Source organism: Leopardus geoffroyi, chromosome B3 (genome assembly GCF_018350155.1).
Source record: "Leopardus geoffroyi isolate Oge1 chromosome B3, O.geoffroyi_Oge1_pat1.0, whole genome shotgun sequence".
Taxonomy (NCBI): domain Eukaryota; kingdom Metazoa; phylum Chordata; class Mammalia; order Carnivora; family Felidae; genus Leopardus; species Leopardus geoffroyi.
Genome location: NC_059337.1, coordinates 107,715,558 through 107,732,914, shown reverse-complemented (window position 1 = coordinate 107,732,914; position 17,357 = coordinate 107,715,558). Strand labels below are relative to the sequence as shown.

The 17,357-nt window shown below is 34.1% G+C and overlaps 1 protein-coding gene across 1 annotated transcript in view; it reads right to left on the bottom strand.

Moving 5' to 3' along the window:
• Positions 1-17,357, bottom strand: part of MNAT1 (MNAT1 component of CDK activating kinase) — a 221,906-nt gene that overhangs the window by 78,937 nt on the left and 125,612 nt on the right. Inside the window, exon 8 of the mRNA XM_045450836.1 lies at positions 2,608-2,729. Within this exon, the coding sequence (XP_045306792.1) occupies positions 2,608-2,729 (122 nt within the window). The remainder of the gene's footprint in view (positions 1-2,607; positions 2,730-17,357) is intronic.

Here is a 17,357-nt window from a genome sequence, read left to right as displayed (position 1 = left end):
ACATTCAAGTGCTCAGTAGAAATATAAAACTGAGGACTTCTATTTTGGACAACAGAGACATAATATTTCTATCACATCAGAAAGTTGTATTGGATAGTACTGTTTTAGGTCATTTAAAAAGATGTTTTTTAATGTGTATTTATTCTTGAGAGAGAGAGAGAGAGAGAGAGCGCACACACACAACAGACCATGGACAGGGGAGGGGGCAGAGAGAGAGGGAGACACAGAAATCCGAAGCAGGCTCCAGGCTCTGAGCTGTCTGCACAGAGCCTGAAGCGGGGCTCAAACCCATGAACCATAAGATCATGACCTGACCCAAAGTCAGATGCTTAACTGACTGAGCCACCTAGGCACCCCCTAGATCATTTATATGTAATGCAATTACAGATATAGTTAAGACTAAATCCACTACTATGCTGTTTCCTAATTGTATCATATCTTTATTTTTTGCCACCCTCTTTTCCTGTGCTCCTCTTCATTAATGAAGTATTTTTATGATCTCATTATTTTCTCTGCTAGTGACTTACTATCCCTCTTTTTTTTCTAACATTTTTAGTATTGCTGTAGGGTTTATATTAAACATCTTTAGCTTATCACAATCTATCTCCAGATACTCTTATACCACTTCATGTATCCTGTAAGAACATTACAGCAATAGTTTTTCTCTCTTCCTATCCTTTGTACTGTTTTCATCCATTTCACTTGTGCATTCTCATTATGCATGCCTACTTCCATAATCTTTCAAATGTAATTTTGATGACAAAACTATTGGAAAATGCAAAGCCCTGTAACAAAGGAATATTACTTTACATACTTTGTTGTCACTAACATTAAAAATAAAGATTTTTTAAAAATTTATTTTGAGATCTAGAATTCTGGCACTTGCTAACCCAATAAAAGATAAGAAACCAACATCTTTATCACCAACTTTTTACATCATGAAACCTATTATTATCTGTCTCAAGCTTCAATTTTGGCCAATTATTTGACAAATTTATCTCAAACTCAAAAGGGGTTTACGTTTTGTTTCACATCCCTTTGGCTTCATGTTTGGAAGATGTAGGACCTTAAGAGAATACAGAACTAAAGAAAATATTAAGACCTACTAAATAGATTAGTAAATTATCTACCATTTTAATAGTAATTTGACCTTAGAGCCTCCAGTTTCATATGTAAAATACTATGCGTCACATTCAAGATTTTGGTTTTGAAGATACATGTAGGGATTTTTTTTGTTGTTTTTTCTGTTTTTTGTTGTTGTTGTTGTTGTTGTTGTTTTTGTATGTAGGTTTTATTATCTGTTTCATCTATCTTGTTTTTGCTTTTTGGGTCTTCTTTTTTTTTTTTTTTTAGAAAGAGAGGGAGAGCACAAGCAAGGGAGAGGGGTAGAGACAGGCACAGAGACAGAGAGAGAGAGAGAGAGAGAAAATGAAGGAGGAGGAGGGAGGGGGGTAATCTTAAGCAGGCTCCACACTCAGCACAGATTAAGACGCGGAGCTCAATCCCACAACCCGGGGATCAGGACCTGAGCCGAAATCCAGAGTCGGAGGCTGAACCGACTGACCCACCCAGGCGACTGGAGGGGTCTTCTTTTTTAATTACTTTTTAATCACCTGGTGTCGCTGAACCTATTACTTTCTTTTCACATTACATTCTTTTTTTTTTTTTTTAATGTTTATTTATTTTCAAGAGAGGGAGAGAGAGAGAGAGCACAAGTTGGAGAGGGGAAGATAGAGAGAGACAGACATAGAATCCAAAGCAGGCTCCAGGCTCAGCTGTCAGTGCAAAGCCCAATATGGAGCTCAAACCCATGAACTGTAAGATCATGACCTGAGCCAAAGTTGGACATTTAATCGACTGACCACCCAGGCTCCCCTCACATTATATTCTTTACACTATTTTATTTTGTTAAGAAGCAATGGTTTCTGAGTATTCTTTTCATTCAAAAGTTTAGGTTGAGAAACCAGACCAAGACATGGATTTGTTCCATCCAACAAAGTCTGTACTTACACTTTTCAAGTATATTGTAGATACCCACCTGGCTCACTGACACAGACTATGATCATCTCCATCACTCAAAAGAGTCACAATCCCAGGTTCATTTCCAAAACAGATGCATATAGTATGGCTTTTGAGCCACTGGACCATCCCTACATTATACCTTTTGACTAAATATATTTTGTGGCTCATTTCTCATAAATATACTTATGCTGTAAACAACAGACAATGAGTAAATCTACTCTTTTTCATGGCAAGGTCACAACTCTCATATTTTTACTGGCTTACTAACGACTAAATTAAGCCCCTATTTCTAAAAAAAAAAAAAAAAAATACACAGTGAGCTGAAAATGAACAGTTACTTCAGTATGACTGCCAATGACATCACTAAAAAGAGAACTAATATAATCCAATCTTAACTCAAAAGACCTAGTAAAACCACAGAAAAAATAATGTGTACCTTTAGTATTAAGAACCATTCATTTTTTGCAGAAGAGTACAGTTCTATAAATTCAAAATCTAAAAAATTTTTTAAAGCGTAATTTAAAAATAGTACCAACAGTGAAGCCCTAAAATCAGCTCCTCAATGAGAAGTTCTTAGACACTTACCCAAGTCTTCCCAGCATCTCAAGCTCAGGAACTTGTGGTCCACATGTCTCTATCTGCAGTGGTTGGTATTCATATAGAGCTTCTTCAAGCTTTTGAATAGGTGCTAATGAAATATGCTGACCCTGTTAGAAAAATGAATTAGAGCAATATCTTTTAACATTATTTTCATATCACTATTTATCTGTAGACTAAATTCCTTACTTTAAAAATATTATCTATTAACTCTGCTATTTCACGGGTACAATTCATTATATTACTGAAACCCACATTATATAATTAACATATGGTAATTGACATGATTTAAAAGAAGAAAACCAAATCCATCATTAAATTCAAATTTAGCATTGGGACTCCCGGGTGGCTTGGTCAGCTGAGCGTCCAACTCTTGATTTTGGCTCAGGTCATGATCTCAGAGTTCTCCTGTGCTGAGCAGCTGGAGCCTGCCTGGGATTTTCTCGGTCTCTCTCTCTCTGTCCCTCCCCCGCTTGCACATGCTGCATGCACACTCTCTTTCTCTCTCTCAAAAAAATAAAATGGGTGATGGGCATTGAGGAGGGCACTTGTTGGGATGAGCACTGGGTGTTGTACGTAAGCCAATCTGACTATAAATTATATTTACATAGATAAAAATTTTTAAAAATTAAAAATAATTAAAAATAATAATAAATTCAAATTTAGCCTTAAAGAGTATATATCTATTCATTATCAATGGTAGAATTCAGCACATATATAAGTGCAGTCCATCCTCATATTTTCCTATTTTTATTATACAGCTTTGACAATTTTGGTACTCAGTGTTTTACTGAAAGCCCTAATTAGGCAAGAACACTAATTAAATTATTCCCCACAAAATTTTGCCACATAAATGTCTACTCTCTTAAGTCTTTAAAATGAAATAAAAAACTTACTTACCAAATGTGTGGATATGATGGCTACTTATACCTCCCGCCCCCACAAACACACACATAGAGGGAATTCTGTAGTAAAAACTAAGTTGAATGAAACATCCGGATTTTTCTGAAAAGAAATAACTACTGACTAACTAAAATAAAAGGACTGTATTTAATTACAAGCATACAAAATTAAAGACCACTGAGCTATATAAATCATTACATTGAGATTTATCATACATTTGAACGTAGATTCTAATTTTTAAAAATCCCTATTTTTTTATATAGTCCATGTTTTCAGATTCTAACTCTAGTTATTTTTTCTTTGTACAGTTCTCAACAACTTAATTCCTAGCTTTTTAATAAAAACGAGCTCTTGCAGTTATTAATCCCACCATATTCTAGTTTATAGTTTAGTTCTGTTGTTACCTCCCTTAGTTTCCTTTATTTCTCTCCTAAGTTACTAAGTTGGATACACAATACATTTCTCTTTTATTTGAAAAAAAAAAAAGTAAAAACTATGACTTAAAAGTGATAAAGTGCAACTGAGGCAGTGAGAAACAACCACTGAAGACATCTGAATGTGACCTGTGGTTTTTCTTTTCAACAAAGTTTAATCCCATGTAGCATCACCCTAGTTAGTTTACTGTCAGGTATTAATAACTTCTTTGACAACGCAACCTCAAAAGTTCTTCCCCAAACACTGGCAAAGGACTCAAACTGCCATTTAGCATATAAAAAGACACTTAACATTTCTAGTCATTAAGGAAATGCAAATCAAAACCACAATGATATACCATGTAACACCCATGACTATTAAGGATGGCTATCATCCAAAACAAACAAATAAAACCACAGAAAATAACAAGTTTTGTCAAAGATGTAAATAAATTGGAACTCTTGTGCATTGCTGGTAGGAAGGTAAAATGGGACACCCACTATGGAAAACAGGATGTTGATTCCTCAAAATATTAAATATAGAATTATCATATAAGCCAACAAAATTCCATTATTGACTATATACACAAAAGCAGTGAAAGCAGGAACTCGAACAAATATTTGTACACCAATGTTCATGGCATCATTATTGACAATAGCCAAAAGGTAGGAGCAACCCACATGTCCATTGATGGATGAATAAATAAACCGAATGTAGCATATACACACAATGGAATATTATTCAGCCTTAAAAAGTTAAAAAACGTTGACACATGTTAAAACGTGAATGAATCTTGAAAACATTATGCTAAGTAAAATAAGCCAGTTACAGGGGCGCTTACGTGGCTCAGTCAAACATCCAACTCTTGACTTTCAGCTCACGTCATGATCTCACGGTTTGGGAGTTCGAGCCCCACATCAGGCTCTGTGCTGATAGCATGGAGTCTGCTTGGGATTCTGTCTCCCTCTCTCTTTGCTCCTCCCTTGCTTGCTCTCTGTCTTTCAAAATAAATAAAAATAAACTAGAAAAGAAGAAGAAGAAGAAGAAGAAGAAGAAGAAGAGGAGGAAGAAGAAAAAGAAGAAGAAGAAGAAGAAGAAGGAGAAGAAGAAGAAGAAGAAGAAGAAGAAGAAGAAGAAGAAGAAGAAGAAGAAAGTAGCCAGTTACAAAAGGACAAACACTGTATGATTCTAATTACCTGAGATTCCTAGAGTAGTCAAATTCATAGAGACAGAAAGTAGAATGGTGGCTGCCAGAAGTTAGGGTGAGGCAGGAAGGAGACAGGATGTTAGTATTTAATAGGTACAGAAGTTTTAGTTGGAGAAGATTGAAAAAGTCTGGAGATGGATGCACTACAATATGAATGTACTTAATATCAATAACCATATACTTAAAAGGAGTTAAAATGGTAAGGTTTATGCCGTGCATATTTTACCATAATTTTTAAAAATGGGTTTTAGATATTCTGATTTACTCATTTACCTGGCTAGAATAATACACAGGAAAAAAAGAAGTGAAATACCTAGAAAACTTTGTTAACATTATTTTAACCCTTAACCTCCATATGTTTCAGAGCCTTTCTAAATAAACATGAAACTGTCAAGCGAAATCTTATACTATCTCACAGTAATCCAATCTCTGAATAATGAATCTAAGTACAGGGGGTTACACAGGTTAAGAAGAGGATTGCCCAAGTGGAACATTTTAAGTGGCATTTTGACATTCCTGTTTCAAAGTGTCTTCTTCATAACCTGCCAAGTACTAAATTCTCCTGCCATCTGATACAAAAAGTCCAGTATTAACGTCACACTGTTAGGTTAGGAGGGAAAAAAAAAAAGAAAGAAAAAGAAAAACTGTAAGAATTAAAGAAGGAACCTGTTATAGTTCCACTAACATAGTAATGCAGATTACTTTATTACTCCCATTTTCATTTTATAAATCAGTGTAATGCCCAGAAAAGATGATACAGAATGGGTATTTTCAAGAGCTAGAACACTTTCCAGAAAAAAATAATATTCAAAAGAGACAGGCTCTCTTAAGTCATTACAGTAGGAAACATACTTAATCATTCACTAAATACAAGCAATAAAGCCCAAGTTACTAAAGTTATGAAATCATATAATCTAAAATCTTCTCTGCAAGTTGGTAGGCACATGAAAGATCAACCGGTAATATTAACAGTTAACATTATTTACTTGGTGCCAGGCACTGGCCTAAGGGTTTTGTTTTGTTTTTAGTTTTTTAATGTTTATTTATATTTGAAAGAGCAAGAGAGAGAGACAGAGAGGGAGTAGGGGAAGGGCAGAGAGAGAGAGACCCAGAATCTAAAGCATGTTCCAGGCTCTGAGCTGTCAGCACAGAGTTGGACGTGTGGCTTCAACTTCAAACAGCAAGATCATGACCTGAGTCTAAGTTGGCCACTTAGCCATCCAGGTGCCCATAAGGGCTTTTTTTTAATGCACTATTTCATTAGTATTCACAGTAGTTCTAGGAGATAAATACTATTATTCCTACTTTACAGATAAGAAACAGGGGTTTAGATATGTGACTAAACAAGGTCACACAGTATTAATGACAGATTGAGTATCAGAAGCCAATCCTGTCAGATTCTAAACCCTATGTTCTTTTCCCCTAACTTCCTTATTTTATGAATAAAAAAGCTAAAATATAAATTTTCCTAAAGTCACATAGTAAGAGTCAAATCTCCTAATTCCTATCTCCTATGGGTTCTACCATACAACACTACTTTTTAGTATCTTATTTTTAGACAATATAATCATGGTTGCTCAATTTAAAAGTTTGATATTAATAAGTAAATCCTAGATAGTTAAAAATAAATTTTACTACAAATCCTAATAACTGAAATATGGTCAAAATAACACAGGGTCAAAGAGGATTCTTTTTAATTATGCGATTTAGAGAACAAGAAACGTTACTCTGTGATAATTCTGTTTACCATGAGAATGATAAAACAAAATTCATAAATGATGCACAACTTAACCTTGTAATGTTCAATCAATCTTTCCCCAAAAATACTTGGTGTGAGATAGATGCCAAGTTTCTCAGATCTAAAGCTGGAAGAATTTACAGGACAAATCATGGACATAATTAAAATGAAAATGAAAATGAAAATGAAAATGAAAATTAAGTCACCAACAGAGAAAATGTCTTAGCAAGTCCTACAAGGAAAGTGTTGGGGTTTTTTTTAAGTGACTGGAGGCAAAAAAGTCTCGAAAAGTTTGGATGCAAAATGGTAATTGAACGTGGTATTTCCACCAAAACAGTTATGATATGACTCTAAATTATCAGATTAAGGAAATCAAACTACATGAAGCTCCAGTGATATATCACATCTGAATTAATGGACATTTCATCAAAGAAGATACACAAATGGCTAATACATACGTGAAAAGATGGTCAACATCATTAATCTTTAAGAAAAATGCAAATTACAACCACAATGAAATACTACTTCATAGTTACTAGATTTGCTATAATCGAAAGGATAGATAATAAAAAGTTTTACTGAGGATGTGGAGAAACCAGATCCCTTCACACATTGCTAAGGAGAGTGTATAGTGGTGCCACCCCTTTGGAAATGAGTTTAGCATTTTTTCTTCAGTTTACAAATAATGTACTTTGACTTAGTATTAGTAATACTAATAGGTAATAATAATAGGTATCCAGTCAAGAGAAATGAAAACATATGACCACACAAAGACACAAGATATTCCTAGCATCATTATTCATAGTAGCCAAATAGTGGAAATAATCTACATGTCCATAAACTAGTGAATGAGTTAGAAAATGAGGTACATTCATAGGATATAAAAATTAACTCACAATATTAATAAAATATGCTGAATGCTATTCAGCAACAAAAAAGAATAAAATATTGATACATGCTGCAACATAAATGAACTTCAAAAACATTATGCTAAGTGAAAGAAACCAGGCAAACGACTACATGTTGTACAATTCTACTTACATGAAATGTCCAAAAAAGGTAAAACTACAGAAACTGGTAAAAATCTACAGAAAGTAGATTAATGACTGAGGGCGACTACAAGTGTGAATTTAGAATAACTGCATATAAATACAAAAATCAGTTGAACTGTACATTTAAAATGAATCACTGGTGGGGGGCACCTGGGTGGCTCATTCCATTAAGCATCTCACTGTTGATCTCACTGGCATGAGACCTCATGATCGGGCTCCACACAGGGCATAAAACCTGTTTAAAATTCTCCCTCCCTCTGCTCCTGCCCCACTCATGCTCTCTCTCAATAAGAAAAAAAGATGGTGGTTCAAATCAGTTCAACATTGTTGACTACAAAATATCCAAGTAGAAACTATCAGTAAAGGCAGCTAAAAATACAAAACAAACCCAAGAGGAATTCTGCTATCTTTCTCATCAAAGCGATGGACAAGTCATGAGAATAAATAAGATTTGGGGGAGGCAAATGTCTTGAAAAACACCCACATTAAGTAATCAAGTACATTTTGCTGACTTTCAAGTGTACAACACGAAACTGGGGCCTTTCCAATTTTTGTTGTTGTCGTATAAATAATAAATAAATGAGGCATGGAGGGTAAAAATGTAGTGAGAGGAGCCACAGTGAATTATATAACCTAAGGTAACATCCACTACACTCAGGGGGAAAAACCCATGCAAATCTACATTCAATAGCATAAGTAATGTTTTTACTCCCCTAGAATGTAACAAAATGGACCCCTGTTTCTCTTCTAAGATATACCTGAGAGCCCTATATCATATTTCAATCATTTGCCAAAAATATAAGCACACATGGAACGATTTTCAAAAAGTCAGCTTATTCCCATTCAGAAAAATATACAAACATTTGAAAAGCGATGCTGACCAAGGTAACTATACATGGCTGTCACTTAAGTATTAATTTGAAATATATTCTTTAACTTTTCTTACTTAGCAAATTTCAAGTCTATTATGAAAATAGTTTACACTTTACTAAAACTTAACTGTTTAGATCATCTATACATTACAAATATTATCATTATGCTTTCTCCTAAAATAAAGGAAAAGTATAGACTACCTTTTGTGCTAACTCCAAAATCAGGATTTCATTCCAAATAAAAAGTTACTATGCTCTAGATTTCTGGAATCCATTCAAAAAGAAAAGAAATTAACTCTGAAAACAATTTTTACTTTAAGGAACTTCTGGTCATTATGTTAAAAGAGACACACACACACACTTTTACAATGCAGCAACCATTTAGAATAACACCACTAAAGAAAATATATTATTTTCTAAGAAAAATAACAGCAACAGACATAGTTCATTAGTAATCATTAGTATATAGGTTCCTGAAATAAGCAATAATAAAAATACTAAAAAACATAGGAGTGCACTTGTCATGATGCATGGAATTGTTAACTCACTATATCATACACCTGAAACTAATATAACACTGGATGTTAACTGGAATTAAAATAGAAACTTTAAAAAATACTAAAAATGAGAATACCCTTTCATATAAACCAATATACAATTTTCTGCTAAGTACCATAGAAGAGGTATTCATTAAGTATTAGCAATTTAGTATGATAGGTTAAATGATTCTGAAAAGCCTTTAACACAATTTTAAGAACTCTCTTAATTTTTCTGTCTTGCTTAAATGACTTACTTGCCAGGCTAGCCTCATCTTCACCATATTTGCTAATAAACCCAGTAAGTTTGATAAACTCTGAATAATTAGCTGTTTAACATCTGTCTCCCCCATTAGACCATAAGGGCCTATGTTCACTGCCATGTCTATAGCACACGGCATGGCAACAAAGAGCTACTCAATATTTTGTTGGATGAATGAATAAAAGGGCATGTGAACAGTCATACGGTATAGTAATATGAACACTAGGAAAACTAAGAGAAGTCAGGTGTCCATATTCTATAAATTTAAGAATGCTCTCACTAAGCATAAACAATTGAAATTTTGTTAATCACATATACTATGAAGTTACATAAGCAATACATCTCTACCCTTCCACACCTTAATATTGTTTTCTTTCACTTATTCATTCTAGAGTCTGTGGATGCTTTTTATCCCTAGGCTGGAAATGTGCCTTCTAGCCACTTAAGAACTCATTTTAACAAAATTTCAGAGGTTATTGTCGTATCCTGTTGCAATCATCATTCATTCACATAACAAATACTGAATACTAATTATATGTCCAAAATTAAAAAGTACAGCAGTAAACAAAACAGATGTAAGTCCTGCACTCAGGTAGCTTACATTCTAGTAACTTTTCAGTGAGATTGTGCCTTCTACTTTTAAGTCTCTGAATCATCTAAACGCAAAAAAAAAAAAACAAACAAAAACAAACAAACAAAAAAAAAAAAACAAAACCACAAAGAAAAAAAGAATACAATGACAGTGATGTTTGTTTTCATAAACTGAGTCCTTTCACATATTAAATTTATCAAATCCTATAGAATGTGTCACACTGCTCAAGAGAATTAAAAACCAGAATATTTCAGTATTCTCAGAGCATTAAACTACTACAATTCTGGTTATAATTTCTAGAGAAAATATCTGTAGGAGACTTCCCAGAAAATCATTTTTTTTTCTGAAATACTGTTTCTATGTTGGTAAATGTCCTAATAACTTAAATGTGTATGTGCACATATGTGCATATGTTTTCCATTTGTGTATATATACATATGCATTTGTATATGGATGTAGATCTATTTTTTAATTATGTGGTGGGTGGGTGTGTACTCACAGAATTCTAGAATGGCATAGAGAATACTTAAAGAATATGCCTGGCACTGCTTTCAAGCTGCTCCTTCTAATAATATTTTTTTGGTAATTCAGTTGCTTTTCATTTTTTTGAGTAGCAAGCTGAGCAATTTTTATACTATGCTGTTCTGATCACTCTAGGGTGATATTAGCTTGTCATCACCACAACAGCTGCACAGTAATAACTTCCTGGTAGCACATAATTTCATGGTAAGTACAATTCATTTTCCCCCATAGATATGTCTTTCTCTAATTTCTTTCAAAATTTACAATAAACAGTATTAAGGCCAATAAGGAACAGGACTCTGCATGGTAAGAAATAATTATATATTCACATATAAATATATATGGGGGGGACTGCCTCCAAACTAAAATGAACTGAGGTGATGCAACTTCTTTCAGTTTCATTGTCATAATCTAAAATGGGATGGGGTGGGGTGAGGGGGTGCACTGGGGGTGGACTAGATGTTCTTCCAGGTCTAACCTGCTATGATTTCATAACCACTAAGTGGAAATAAACCACTACCTCATAATGTATCATAAAAATAAAAAGAATTTTCCCCAAATTTAATGTAAAATAATTTGATTCTAAATATACCAGAGAAACAGCCAGTGGAAAAAAACAAGCATGAATCCCAATTCTCAAGTCTCTACTAGAATCAGGACACTACAATCCCTTTCTGAATGCATGCTTTGTAATGAGCAGAATATAAAACTTTTTCTAAAAATTATTATGGTTTGCTCTTTTAAGCATTCTAATGCTGGATTATTCCCACAAATCAGCCTGTCTGAGCATTCCTTGTCTTTTAAAGTATGGTGCCTAGTAGTTAAATTAGCATTTTTTTCCCCAAAATTTTCCTTCTCAAAAAAAGCAGGCTTTTCCAGAGTATGAAAGAAGTTTCATCCTGAATACACTAGGAATAACACCATTGTTTTTTAGTTCTTTAGTGATGATCAGTTCCTTTCAAATATGTAAGACATGCTTTAAAACATTAAAGAAGAATTTCTATATCTAGCTAGGCTTAAGCTTCTTGTTCATCACTGGAAAGCAAATGGTCCTAAAAAAGTTACATCCTTACTTGGCGAAGCCAAGTCTCCAAAACAATTTCTGTCACACTGGCTCCGGAAACTTCATCACAATCTGTTCACTACAGTGGAATTACTTTAAGGCTTTGTTAACTAAAGTAATTTTCAATCCCCTCACTACAACATACAGTACTTAGTGTTCAAATTACCACACAGAAAAACGTCCTTTAATAATATGTAAATTCTACAGGCGCCTGGGTGGCTCAGTCAGTTAAGCATTCGACTCTTGATGTCGGCTCAGGTCATGATCTCATGGTTCCTGAGTTCAAGTCCCACATCAGGCTTTGCACTGACAACACAGAGCCTGCTTGGGATTCTCTCTCTCTCTCTCTCTCTCTCTCTCCCTCCCTCCCTCCCTCCCTCTCTGCCCCTCCCCTACACTCTCTCTCAAAATAAATAAATGAACATTAACAAATAATAATAATAATAATATACCAATTCTATTTTTGAATTGTTACTGTTACACAAATACATTTGTGTATTTGTTGTTATTGTACCTTTGTGTCTTATTGTTACACAACTATAAACTATTCATTGAGAAAGAAGTTTAAAAATAAAATGTAACATATTAGAAATTTAAAATGGGAGAAAATTAGGAAATAATATATATAAAAAAGATTGATGCCATTAAAGCATCTCAAATATAATTACAACCAAGCTCTGCGTATTTTTTAAAAAGCATTTCTATAAACTCCTTTGTATTGGTGTAGAACTACTATTGCTTATATAGAAACTAAGTTCAGCAATATACTCGTGGATATATGCCATTAGTTTTCAGAAAGTCAAGGATCTCAAGCTATATAGATGAACATGAAATACAAAAGGAATATAGTATTTTCTCCCTATGCTTTAATCTGTTTTGACTATAACTACATTCATACAAATTTATCTCCTGAAAAATGCAAAGATAAAGGCAGGAAAGGAACTAAGCTAGTCATCTCTGCCTCAGATAGTTCTATACCTAAAACATCCAAGAGGTCCAAATGTGTCATCTAGAAGGGTACTAAGTGGTGTAACTAAGTTCAACGAAGCTGTTAACAGTGAAGTCACATCTTGCACAGGGATTAGGCTCTAACAGCAGAATCAAGGCAAAAGCTGGTCAAAATAACCTCTCAAAAAATCCTTTAAGTAGTCCATAAAGTAAACTATCCATTACTGTATTCATATTGTAATCACTGTATATAATCCTCCAGCACTGGAATAGATTACTATGTATTCTATGGAAAACCAGAAAAAGCAGTTGGCTTGCTTTTGGCAACCATGTTGTTTTAAATTTTTTTTTTTTTTTTTTTTTTTTTTTACTGAAGAAAGAAGAATTATTTGCTATTTTTCTCCCAGTTTTGTGTTGTTTTCAACTTCAGTTGAATTCAAATAAGTTAAATGTACATATGATATGATATGATACGACTTGGCTGAACATGACAAGTATTTAAATGTTCATTCAATTGAATTCATGGGGAAAAAATGACATTTGAGATGGGCTATGAAGGCCAAATGGGGCTGAAATAGAAGGGAAGAAAGAGCATTTCTAGTGAAGGGAATTTCAATACCAAGAGCAGCTTCAGGACAGTAGCAAAAGTAGGAGCCAGAATATAAATGATAGAGGAAAGAATGAGAATTGAAGAAGTTGAAACACTGAGCAAACATGATTATTATTTTCATCAAATCACAAGATAAAATGAAAATAGATATGGTGGTAGCTTAAAAAACAAAGTAGGGTCTAAGGAAGAGACTTTATTTTGTTTTATTTTTGTGGTTCCAGGTTTTTTTTTTCCTTAGCCACTGATAAATGAGGCAGTGTTGAAAAGTATTATTTTTACATTCTTTCTCTGATGCTTGTCTTGCTACTGAACTACCATTCATTGCCAAGAGGACAGAGTGTCCAGCAAATCATATCTGTTTCTATAAAAAGATCAGAAAAGAAAAACATCAAGGAGACTATTTGGTGAGACAAAACCTGCCTCCTTAAAAGAGTCTGCATTAATTTTAAGAAAAACAGAATTTGCCAGAAATTTTTAGAACTTTTCAGGCATATAGCATTTTAGTTCATTTACTTTTAGTAATTACAAAAATAGTTTCCAGAAAGAAATCTTATCTTGGCACTTTAGGTGAACTTTTAAGTAGCCAATAATAATGACAACTTACACGTAAGTCTACATTTTCTGAATGTAACAAAAGAAGAAAGTTGCTTAGAGTTCTCTACAAATATTAGTATTATTATATTAGTAAAACAAAAAGTATCACATAGTACCATTATTAGTCTTCTGAAGCAGAAATATTTTTTAGTGAAAAGGTAGCAGAAAGCTTCTTTATACCAAAATAGAGACTGAATAATTCAAAAGATCATATTTTATCTAGAACTAAACCTTCTGTGCCTAGTAGAGTGCTTGGTACATATTAGGAATGCTTGCTTCATGAATGAACAAACGTTTTGTAGTGACCCAGGCCATCCCACTCACTCCAATCCCCTACTCCAAGTCATGCTCCCCAAAAACCACATTACAAATCTGGTGCTATGTGAGGGCATTTAACTACAGAATGAATAGTTACTGTGCCATTCCCATTGTGGAAAATAAGTAAAAGACTTAGCCAAGCTGGAACTGACTTTATCCTTCCTTCTGTTCTAAAAGGAAATAACAGGGGCACCTGGGTGGCTCAGTCGGTTAAGCGTCCAACTTTAACTCAGGTCACGATCTCGCGGTCCGTGAGTTCCAGCCCCGCGTCGGGCTCTGGGCCGATGGCTCAGAGCCTGGAGCCTGCTTCCGATTCTGTGTCTCCCTCTCTCTCTGCCCCTCCCCCGTTCATGCTCTGTCTCTCTCTGTCTCAAAAATAAATAAACATTAAAAAAATTAAAAAAAAAAATTAAAAAAAAATTAAAAAAATAAAAGGAAATAACAAATACTATGAATACCCTAACCACCCCAATCTACCTTCCTCAAATACACACTACTACTACCATCACCAGCACCACCGCTACCTTCACAAAAACCACCATGCAATTAGATCTACATTCTTTAAAAAATTAAATATATATATATATATATATATATATTCAACCAACGTGGGGCTTGAACCAACCAGCAGTCACATGCTCCACCAGGTGAGCCAGCCAGGCACCTGTAGCTCTACCTTCTAAATGCAGAATAGAATAGAATAGAATAGAATAGAATAGAATAGAATGTTTAGGATTCTGTGATTCCCTTTTCACTTGCAGTTTTGCCTTTTTACTAAAGTCACACAGATATGAAATGTGATTATTAGCAGCGGGGTTCCATGCAAAGGACACAGAAATAGTTACTAAACATCTACCATACGCCATGCACTGGGTTGGGCACTCCACATACATTTGAAATAAGTTTTATTATGCCTATTTACAGGAAAAGAAACTGATGTTTCCGGAGGCCAAGTAAGCTACCCAGATTTTAAACTCTATACTGCCAGAATCCACCAAGCACTCTTCTACTGCAGGACTACAATATGAAAATTCAATTATTTATCCAAACATTTAGTGGATGTTAGGCACTGTGAAGACATGATAGAAAGGATACACCACCAGAACTGATTCTATTTTCAAGCAGTTAACAATATGTCTTTATATTTATGAAACATAAATTAGGAAGTGCTCATTTTTTAAAAATATTGGCATATAGGTGCTTTTTAAAATTTTTTTTAATGTTTATTTATTTTTGAGAGAAAGAGAGGCAGACTGCAAGCAGGGGAAGGGCAGAGAGGGAGACAAAGAATCCAAAGCAGGGTCCAGGCTCTGAGCTGTCAGCACAGAGCCCGACTCAGGGCTTGAACTCACAAACCATGAGATCATGACCTGAGCTGAAATCAGACCCTTAACCAACTAAGCCACCCAGATGCCCCAGTATATAGGTGCTTTTTAAATGAAAGTTACGGTAGTTCATTAAAACATATAACTTTACTTTTGGAAAATATTCATGTTCACCTTTTCCATAATACATTTAGAATGACATAACTTTCACCTGTGCTGAAATACGTGCTTCATATTTTTTTATTTTTTTCTTCATCCTTTTTCAATACTCTCTCAGCATTTCATACTTCTTTTCATAACAAGCAAAAATACTACCTTTCTCAAACAATACAAATTGGTGCCTTGTCTATAAATCCATGTAAATTAAATATATTTTGAAATGTGAACCAGAAAGACTATTTCAACTAGAAAGAATACTTCCTAACAATGTAGAAATAAACTACCTTCCTAGAAAGCTGACTATAATAATCCATCCTTTAAATCACATTTTTACTATATTTTAACACACAATTTTTCATAATTGGCAGATATGTTTTATGTTTATGATATGAATTACAAAAGCAATGCACAGAAATCACAATATTTGTAAATTTTTCACCTGGAACATTATGTGTTCACTAAGCATAAATGATGGTTCCACAAATATAATAGTACACAGACTATCACATCATTTTAGTTTTTAAATTTAAAAAATTAACTTTATTTTATAACCTTCATACATAAATACATACATAAATAAATAAAAATAGAAAGGTACATTTAGTAAAAGTGCCCCAGAGGACAAAGAAAGTGATTAGTATGGGAGACTTTAATGAACACAGCTTTGAAGCCCTTCTGGAAATTACAGGCTTGATGAAAGCACGAACATTCTACCAGTTGCTGAGACAGGTGCTACTGCCAATCAGCTGCATTTGCTGAAGCATATTCCAACAGATTACTAATTAATCTCAATACTGAAAACAATGGCTGCCTGCCATTTTCATCACCATTTAAATAAAAAAAGAGAAAGAAAAAGAAAAAGGAAAAGAAAAAAAAGAAACAGTCACTCTATGACCAAATACAACTCTGGGTAAAACACAATTCTAGGTAAGCTCTGCATCTATGTAATTACTTAGTTTTATCGTTTTCTGGTGTTCATTATACTAAACTCAAAACTTGCACCGGCTGGAGTCATGGGTCCTATAGTCTCTCTGCCTGCTATTTCTGCTATTTCTAAGTTATTTCTACTTACCACAAATATATGAAAGTATTTGTGAGATATCTGGAAGGAATGAGTCATATAAGACAGCATTTTCTTTGTTGTTGTTGTTGTTGTTAATTTTAAATCTCTCAATAATAAGCTGAGGAGAAATAAAACCCTTGGAAGCATTCTCCTTTAGATCACATCTGTATTTTCATTAGAATTTACCCACACTCCTCTGCGCCCACCCCCAATACACACACACACACATACACACACACACACACACACACACACACACACACACACACACACACACACACACACATACACACACACACACACTTCATTCTACTATGGTCATATCCTACCTTTATTATATGAATTCTGTTCAGAGCACTGCTCAGACATTAACAAACATTAAAATACTCAATGTTTCCAAGTCTGGACAATTACTATTAAAGTGTTTATGAAGTTCTTCTAAAATATGCTGGCCCAAGGTGCCAAAGAAATTGTTTGAAATCCATTTGAAAACGTATAAAGTGAAAAATGTACGTAAGGATTCTTATGATTTTCTCTCCTTTTAATGTTTTAAATTAACA